At 42.9% G+C, this 9,732-nt stretch overlaps 1 protein-coding gene across 1 annotated transcript in view; it reads left to right on the plus strand.

The window, feature by feature from the left end:
- The first annotated feature begins 2,543 nt into the window (after window positions 1-2,543).
- The window catches only part of MASTL (microtubule associated serine/threonine kinase-like), a 50,042-nt gene continuing 42,853 nt past the window's right edge, over window positions 2,544-9,732 (plus strand). The window contains exons 1-2 of the mRNA XM_012654853.1: window positions 2,544-2,726; window positions 6,291-6,428. Coding sequence (XP_012510307.1) covers window positions 2,544-2,726; window positions 6,291-6,428 — 321 coding nt within the window. The remainder of the gene's footprint in view (window positions 2,727-6,290; window positions 6,429-9,732) is intronic.

Consider the following 9,732-nt stretch of genomic DNA (forward strand, 5'->3'; position numbering starts at 1 on the left):
GGAGGATCACTTGAGCCCAGGAGTTTTGAGGTTCCAGCAAGCTAAAATGATGCCACCAGCACTCTAGCCCCAGGCAACAGAGTGAGACACTGTCTCAAAGCAAAAAAACAAAAACAAAATGAAAACCTGAATGTCTTAAAACCTTCAATGGTTTCAAAAAAACTTAAAATGAGATTTAACAAAACGAAATCAGTCATAACAACCTTAACTTACTGTATGATCTGTCTCAAGGCTTCTCTCCAACCTCGTCTCTGTCACTGCTCCCTTTAATCATTACACTCTAGCCACATGGTGTTATTTTTGTTCCTCCAATCAGCTAAACTCTCGCCTATCTCAAGACCTCAAGATGATTTTCAGACTGCCTGGGATATACCTGTCCCCCCTCCACCTGGCTAACTCCTACTCATATTTACTTCACATCACCATTACGACAGGATTCTAGTTTTGTCACCATTAAGTACGTTTAAAATAAAAGGACAAGATTCCACATTTGCTTTGTTCACCTGGTACATATCTGATGCTCAATAAATAACTAACCACTTCAATTTCTATCATTCAGCCAGTACTAGCACAAAAAAATTGAAAATTTAAACGAAGGGGGATAAGGGTTACACAAAGGAACACAATCATTTTAAAAATCTGAATGTTCTTACAAACTGTTTATTTGCAAAACTGTGAGAAGTCTCAAAAACCTATCAAAATGTTACCATCAAAAAAAGAGATTTTGAATAAAGAACAAAACATTGTCACAAGTGATTACCCATGAAAGAAGATAATAAAAACCCTTCAAGTCATTTTTCTCTCCCCCATCTTCTGGTTTACAAAAAGATGGGGATGAGACTGACTCAAAATTCTAACTATAAGCATTTAAAGACTCGAAAATACATATAGTAATCATTTCTGGTCAAACAGGAAAAAAAAATTCATGTTTAGGTTAAAATTGCCTTCCACTTAAAAAGAAAGAAAGAGCAGGGGATCGGGGCTGTGAATACTAAAGGCTCCGGAGAGTCGGAAGGATGGGAGGGAAACTCTACCGGCTCCCTTTACATCTACAGCGACGACATTTCCCCACCCCCACCCCAGAATTCCCGACACTGAACAATGCCTGATAGATTCTCTAGCAGAAATTCCATGCAATCAGTTCGATAAGCCAAGGTCTCCATCACGCTCATATCACGCTTCTTCCCCCAACAGCTTCATCGTCAGCCCTTTAAGTCTCGGGCCCGACTCTCAGCGTTGTCCCCAGACCCACTTCTCAACCCCCAGACTCGCGTAGGGTTAATCGATTCCCTTCTAAGGGTCCCTTCTGGGAAACCGCTTCTACGAACGAAACTGGCAAACAGCCGCGGGTAGGGCCGAAAAAAAAAATGAGCTCAATGCTGGGCTCACCTGGGGTTGCACCGTGCTCGACAGGGAAAACATCTCTTTCGGGCTCTCAGCGACCTCACCCGCCTGCCGAAACTGCCCCTCTGTCCTGGGCCCGGCGGGGAGGCGCTGAGCCCTTTTCTTTCTTTTTCTCCCACCTCTGCCCCTCACTCCTCCCAGAAACGGAAAATGGCCTCCTCTTCCTACAGCTGCTGCAAAGACAGACAATCTAACCCGGAAGGAAAGCTCTAACGCAACAGCACTTCCGGGGCAAGTGAGCACCAATCCCTCGCTGTGTACCAACGCTCTGCCTTTTCCGCTGCAGGCGTTTCTACCTTGGCCGCCAGCCCCGAAAGTAGTTGATGTTTACGAGGAACGGAAACCCCAAAGCACTCTGGCTTGTAGATTTTTTTTTTAAGGGGGGAACGGCCTTCACCCTATCGAACCTCTCAGACTTTCTACAGCTTATTAAATCTGATCGAGTCTTGAGCCATTAAGGTCTTTAGCTACAGCTTAGTACTCTTTATCTTGCTCACAGTGAATCTAAAATTCTTCCTGTTGGTCTTGACCTGTTTCAATCAGGCAAATTACATCCTGTGAAAATCTGAGGTTACAGGGCCAGCCATCCGCTTCCTGCTCATCCAGTTTCTCCACATTCTGTGGCTTCACTAGCTTCCAAACCTCATCCCTAGCCATCGCGTTACTGGACAGTCCGAACTGGTTTTTATTTCTCCCGGCGGTGGGAGGTCACGAAGTGGGGGGCGGGGGGAACGGCCGGTCTTGACGGAGGAGCATAGCTTCCCAGCCTTGTTTGGAGAGCGAGAAAGATCTCTTCAAATCCCAGGATTCCGAGTCAGGTCCCGGACGTCCCCTTTCCTGTCGGCCAAGAACTGTTATTGCCTCCTCCCTCATTCCAAATGATGTCAGTGGGCGGTGGTCACGGACCTCGCAAAGCGTGGAGCAGGTTCGAGGCGTTGCCGGCGCCCCAGCCCTCTCGCGTCTACGCAGGGCGGTGAGGTGGACGGGGTGGTGCTGGGGCGGCGCGGCGGCGCGGTGACGTCACGGCCGGCGCGCGCGGCGTGGGCGGAGCCTCACTTTGAACCGGGTTGGCGGGAGTGGAGGTTGGCACAGGGGCTTGGGCCAGTGGCCTGCTTTAGGCTCCTGTCTGCTGTCCAGCGATGGAGCCCACCACCGCGAGCGAGGAGAGTGGAGGAGGCGCGGCGACAGGGGAGTGCGTGAATAGGATCCTGGTGCCAAGACCGCCCTCCATTGAGGAATTCACTATAGTGAAGCCCATTAGCCGGGGCGCCTTCGGGAAAGTGTACCTGGGGCAGAAAGGCGGCAAGTTGTATGCAGTGAAGGTAGGAAGTCAAGAAAGGGGAAAGAAATAAAGAGTCTGGGCCCTCGGCCCTCCTTCCTGTCCACTAACTTGGGCAGGCTCCAGGGCTCCTGGAGCGACTAGTCTGGGTGGCCTGGCTCGCCAAAGCCTCCAGAGCCCTGCGAGATGACTTCTTCATTTGGAGTGACATTAGGGGTCGGGTCCGGTATCTCGCCTCTGCTCCACCTTCTGTCCTTGTCTCGGATGCTTAGGAGTCACTGCCCAGAGTGAGAGGAGCAAAGATTGACCCTTCCTCGTGACCAGTGTTAGCAAATGAGGAAACTGGGACCAAAGGCAAGCGGACTTGACTGAGGTGATCACATCGGCCTTAGCACGACTGGGACAGAACGCCAAAGCCCCGATTCATAGTGTAACCAGACTTGAGGCAGGTTTCTAAATCCAAAAAGTTTTAAGTAATTGGTGGTTTTGTTTTCCTTGTTCGTTTGCTTTGACATACAGAATACCTGTAATTTTTCTACCACAGAAGTTTGATTACTTTGTAGGCACTGACTTTTGAAGTTTCACTCTAACTATGAGGAAGCTGCTCCCCTTTTTCTGATGAGTCTGTTGTGAATTTTTTAAGTGTTAGTATTACCTGTTCGTTTAATGTATCTTCTGGATCCTTTTCACTAATTTGGTCTTTACAAGGATTAAGTTTGGAACTTTCATTAACCTTTAACAGTTTTGTCAGTTTGGTAATAGGTTAATTTCTGACCTACTATATAACCAACAGATCTCATTGAATGAATCTCATTTTTTTCTCTTCAGAGCTTCATTGTGAAATCTAGAATGTACTTTTATTTAAAGTGTGAGCTGAAATATGTCCTAAATCAATCCTTTATTCATGTAGCAGTATATATCATTCTAAAAACATTCAACGTATATTTGAAGCTGTTCTGTCCATTCTTTTTTTTTTTTTTTGAGACAGAGTCTCACTTTGTTGCCCGGGCTAGAGTGCCGTGGCGTCAACCTAGCTCACAGCAACCTCAAACTCCTGGGCTCAAGCAATCCTACTGCCTCAGCCTCCCGAGTAACTGGGACTACAGGCATGCGCCACCATGCCCGGCTAATTTTTTCTATATATTTTTAGCTGTCCAATTAATTTCTTTCTATTTTTGGTAGAGACGGGGTCTCGCTCTTGCTCAGGCTGGTTTCGAACTCCTGAGCTCAAACAATCCGCCCGCCTCGGCCTCCCAGAGTGCTAGGATTACAGGCGTGAGCCACCGCGCCCGGCCTTGTTCTATCCATTCTTGGTTCTCATGTACTCCCATGGTTTCAGGTTGCTCATCTTTCAGCACTAAGCGAAGGTGATAAAGGAAAGGAGAAGCCATCGGTCTCTTCATACGGTTTCATGTTCTATTTAACACTGTCAAGTGGATATCTATTAATAGCACACACCTCCAAATTGTAGTTGCCTAACCTTAAGCAATCCTCTCTACCTAACCACCTAAACTGTGAACCTCCTGTCTTCTCTCTCTCCATTTCATAGCCCACCATCATCTCTGTCCTTCATGCTAGAAACCTGAGTCTGTTGTTTTCTTTTCTTTTCTTTTCTTTTTTGAGACAAAGTTTTGCTGTCACCCCAGCTAGAGTGCAGTGGTGTCATCATAGTTCATTGCAACCTCAAACTCCTAGGCTCAAACTATCCTCCTTCCTCAGCCTCTCAAGTAGCTGGGACTACAGGCATACGCCACCACGCCTAATTTTTCTATTTTTTTGTACAGACTGGGTCTTGCTCTTGCTCGGGCAGGTCTTGAACTCTTGCCCTCAAGCAATCCTCCTGCCTTGGCCTCCCAGAGTGCTAGGATTACATGTGTGAGCCATCATGCCCGATCAGAAACCTGAGTCATTTTAACTTTACTTCATCTCTGTATCAATCATATCTCAATCATTTCTGTTAATTCTGTCTCTTGTAGTCATTCTTTTCACCCCTTCCTTTCCATTCTCAAGTCTCTGTCCAACTACAGACATTCCTTTTTCCCTCTATTTATTTATTTATAAAGGTACAATTCAGTGGTTTTTAGCAAATAGTTGTGTAATCATCATCATAATCCAATTTTAGAATATTTCCTTATCCCAGAAAAGACCTCTCCTGCCCATCTGCAGTACCTCCCACATGAACACCCACAGCCCCAGGTAACCACTCATCTACTTTTTGTCTCTATGGGTTTACCTTTTCTGGACATTTCATGTAAATGGGATCATATAGTATGTGTTCTTTTGCATCTGGCTTTTCTCACTTGACATGGTATTTTTGAGGTATATCAGGCCTTCATTTCCATACCTAGTCTATTGGACTAACCTCCTAACTGGAATCATTATCTTTCTTTTTTCGTTCATGCAAAGTCCTTAGAAGTTCAAAGTCCTTAGAAAAGCAGTCATGCTCTAAGTTCTGGCTCTAGATTTCCACTGTATCTTCCATATACCTTTTGTTTTAGCCACACCAGACAATTGACTTATTTTGCTTTTCTTCTCCTATCTTATTCATGGATTAAGATTCATCTTAGCTCTCCTTCAAACCTTCCCTGATCTTTCAGACCCATCCCATTGAAATTAACTGTTACTCGCTTTATATGTTCCCAAGACTTTTGCTTGTCCTTCTGCGGTACTTAGTAATCAGTCATCATCAGATGTTGAAATGAAAGCACCAATTCATTTGTTCAGTAAATATTTCATGAGCTTCCCCTCTGTGCATAGGATCTGAGGAATAGTGGTGAACAAAATAAACACGCCCATATCAGCCAGTGGAATGATAGGTGAAACATATTATAGGCTTGCTTTGTCAATTTTCCTGTTTTCTTGAAGGAGGTCAGGCTAAATTTACCATGTATTGATGATTTTATTAAATACTCTAATGAGTCTTTGAAAGAAATGTGCCTATTTTTTCTTGTAGTAGTCCTGAGAATGGATCCCAATGTTTCTGACTATTCAATTTAGTGCTCCAACTGTAGATTATAGTTTTGTTTCTGTACCAATTACCTTGAAACTTGAAGAGTAATTGATTAGTTTTCTGTAAGACAGCATTTGAAACTATTAAGTTTCAGTAGTTCTAATCATTTTTGCTTAAGATTTTTTTCTAGGCAAACAAACTTCCAACATTCTTCCTCTTTCTGATTCTATTCCCATCCATCAAAGAATCAGAAGGAAAAACAAATATTAGGTACTATTATGCTGTTCCCAGTTTCCTGATTATCTCGGGGCTTATTAGGAACATTACTGTAGTGTCTTTTGACTTTGTTATGAGAATAGCAAAACAGAATTTTGTTTTCTACTAACATGCAGGGTAGTCAGGGAGTATCTAATTCTTTTTCCTTCTCAAAAGGGATGTGATACATTTGCCACTTAATACCAAAATAAGCAACTCTATCTTGAAAGTTTTTTTTTTAACCTTAACTATTTTTCGGACCCAGTTTCCTGATGGCAGTGTGAGGTCCAAATGACATCTATATATGTTCCCTCTCTTGGTGTTTTTATGATGGCAACTTTGAAACCTGAGAACACTTTGTAATAAAAAATAAAGAGTCTGTTGTCATGTTGTCTATTTTAGGTTGTCAAAAAAGCAGACATGATCAACAAAAATATGACTCATCAGGTACAAGCTGAGAGAGATGCACTGGCGCTAAGCAAAAGCCCTTTCGTTGTTCACTTGTATTATTCACTGCAGTCGGCAAGCAATGTCTACTTGGTAAGTAAATAATTTGACATTTTTGCTTCATTCATTTAGCAGTCACTGAACCCAGTGATTTAAGAGCACCATATCTGGATTCAGAGTACCTGCATTTGAATTCCAGTTCTGGCACTCACTAGCTTTATAACCTGGGCCAATTTACATGTTATGTTAATTACAGTTCTCTGAAGAAAAAGAATAAATAGGATGTGTCTGTGTGTTGTGTCTATGTACACATACATAGAAAGAGAAAATTTTAGGGAGTCAGTTCACACAGTTGTGGGAGGTAGCAAGTGCAAGAGTAGTGGTGCTGGCAATTTAGATGTGCCAAAGAGAAGCCATGAAGTGCTTCCTTTAAGTGAAAACATGAAAGTTCTTGATTTCGTAAGGAAAGAAAAAGTCATATGCCAATGGTGCTAAGATCTATTGTAACGATGAATCTTCTATCCATGAAATTGTGAAGCATTTATTGTTATAATTGTTTTATTGTATCATTAATTATTGTTGTTAATCTCTTACTGTGCCTAATTTATAAATTAATGTTTACCATAGGTATGATGTATAGGAAAAAACATGTATATAAAGTTCGGTACTATCTGAGGTTTCAGGCATCCGCGAGGGGGTCTTGGAACTTATTCTCCATGGATAAGAGGGAACTCTGTACTGTAATAAAAATGTTTTTAAAAAATTTGTGTTCTTACTGAGAGAATCCTAGTTCCTAAGAACATTAACATAATTACTCACTTTAACTTACAGATATATATCTAATATTTTCCAAATAACAACACTAATATTGTTTACTAACACTAAAGCTATTGGATTTAAGATTTCTGATTTCTTTGCAGTTCTTTTTGTTCTTGGGATGCACTGTCAAGATTCTGTTTTATAACTGTAGAATAGGGGAGGTTTTACCAAGTATAACGTAAAACCTATCTAAAATTTTAAAATATGTTATACAAGATATCATTTGCAGACTCAAATGACTACTTTAGAGAATATATTCATGGTCCAGAAGACAGATAAAGGGCTAATTTTAATACTAAGTAAACAAATTTTACAAATCAGTAGGAAATAGTAAATACCCCTGTAGAAAAATAAGCAAAGGATCAAAAAACAGTTCACAGATGAACTGTGGAGTTCACAGAGGATTTGTATTTTACTTTTGGTTCTGACGATGGAGATGGGAAGGGAAACAGAGGTCTTGAAAATTTAGGAAGAGTGGAATGAGTGGCTCTGGTGTCTATTACCAAAATTGATTTGTTTATCTGTGACAGAGAGAGGGTTACCTAAGGCTCAGCCATCCCAGTGTGACGAAGTTGAGTCTGTTTTGAAGCCAGGGTCCATCTATCAGACTGAAGTAGTTTTAGAGGATCCGTGGGAATGGAGGGTGTTGGTTCAGGAGGCCTCACTGGTTCTGGAAGGCAAGTGCAATCCCCTCTCTAAAGGAGGTGGCAATGTCACTTTCACTGTCTCTCCTTTTTGCAGTGAGGTCACGGTCAGACAGGGGTCTCCTGGGGCAGTTCTTGTTTAAGTGCCCCAGTTGGTTGTAGTGAAACAGGGTGTAGTTTCTGCAGCAAGGTGTGGTCCTGGTGTCTTTTTGTCTGAGCCTCCAGGGTAACTCTGTCTCTGAAAAGTTTCTCTCATAGTGATAGCCACCATTTGGAAAACTTTTTTTTTTTGTTTCCGGGGCCTGCTGCCGACCTTGCTTTCTCTCCTTCTGTCTCCCCTCTTTATATCAGTTGTTGAAGACCTTGAAGGCCAGATTTAAAAGTTTTTCTTGTGGAGTCTAAGGCCCCTTTTTAAGTTTTTGGAGTTTACGCCAAATATTGGGGGCCAGTTGAGAGATGAAGAAAGAGTGTCCCTCTCTGTTGTCAAGATCAAAGTTAGTAAAGAGGAGAATGGATTCGGACTGCCATGAAAGAAAAAAAACTAGATTTTTTTCTGGCTCTGAGTAATTTTTTTTTTTTTTTTTTTGAGACAGAGTCTCACTTTGTTGCCCTGGCTAGAGTGAGTGCCATGGCGTCATGGCTCTGAGTAATTTATGATGTCTTCTGACCCAGCAACCTCTCCGAGAGGGAGCTGGTGTACAGTTTGGAACAGCCACTGGAGTGAGCGCAGCTCGGTGAGAGTGGTGGAGATAGAGAAGAAGAAGGAGGAGGGGGAGCAGGGAGAGTGGAAAGAGAAACGTTATCTGGGAAGTGAAGACAGCGATAGAGACGGTGGAGTAAGAAGTAACATGCGGCAGGCAGAGTTAAGATCAGGATGTCTAGCAAGTTTAAAGAAGGCCTGAACGTAGAAAATTTCAGACTCCTAGTCGAGTCAGCAGTAATAAAAGTCAAGATGTAGAATGACTGAGAGATCCATTTTTGGGCCAAATTTCCTGAATGTTGTCTATAGAAAGAAAAAGGGCAAGGACTTTAGGGATGGTCATACATCAAGACACTAACCTTTGCGGTGCTGATTAGACATCAGGCATCACCGAGTTTTGATTCAGATTTGAACTGCATTTAGAGTGTTAGCCAGGAGGCAGGTGTCCCTGAGTCCTGGTCCAGACGGAAATCTACAGACGAGATTCTCCAAAGTCAGGCATCCCTGGGTCTGGGTGAAGTCCGAGAAGAGGTGGCTAGGAAGTGTCCTCCCCAGGAACCTTTCTGAGAGTGGTAGACCAGCACCAGAGTTTTAACCATGGAGCTGTCGACTCTTTTTCAAGTGCATGACCATTTTCAGAGTCCTAGAGACTTATCAAATTTTGAATGAGGGCACCAATAATGAAGTCCTGGGAGCTGTATAGCAGAGGAGGGAGCAGTTTAGAGACAGAAGCAGAAAAATGAGCTATTCATACTGAGGCAGAGAAGTGATTCAGTTTCCCCATATGGGCCACCAAAATGTTAGAGTGGGAACTCATGAGGAGCTCACAGCAGGGCTTGGAGAAAGAATTCTCACACCAGGAGTAGAATAGTAAGTAGTAGAAAAAAGTTTATTTTATTTTTCCGAGAAAGAGAGAGAGAGAGAGAGAGAGAGAAAAGGAAGGGAGTGGCCATGACACACGAATTAGGGAGAAGTGTTGGACCATCGAGGAGAAGTGGCTCAATGTCTTTAAGGGGTAAAAATGGCTCTCTTTTTTTTTGTGCTTCAGCAGACTGATAACAGAAGTAGCTGTGAAGCTGTTGCAGGTGTTTTTATTTTTTTTCTTTTTTCTGTGAGGCTGACTTTTCAGAGCCCTTGGAAATGTGTTTCTAGCAGAAACTGAGACAGAGAAAGGGAGCAGAAAGCTCACACCCCTACTGTCTGCTTAGGGCTATTCAAGACTATAAAACAAACT

Source organism: Propithecus coquereli, unplaced genomic scaffold, assembly GCF_000956105.1.
Source record: "Propithecus coquereli isolate 6110/MARCELLA unplaced genomic scaffold, Pcoq_1.0 Scaffold45, whole genome shotgun sequence".
NCBI lineage: Eukaryota > Metazoa > Chordata > Mammalia > Primates > Indriidae > Propithecus > Propithecus coquereli.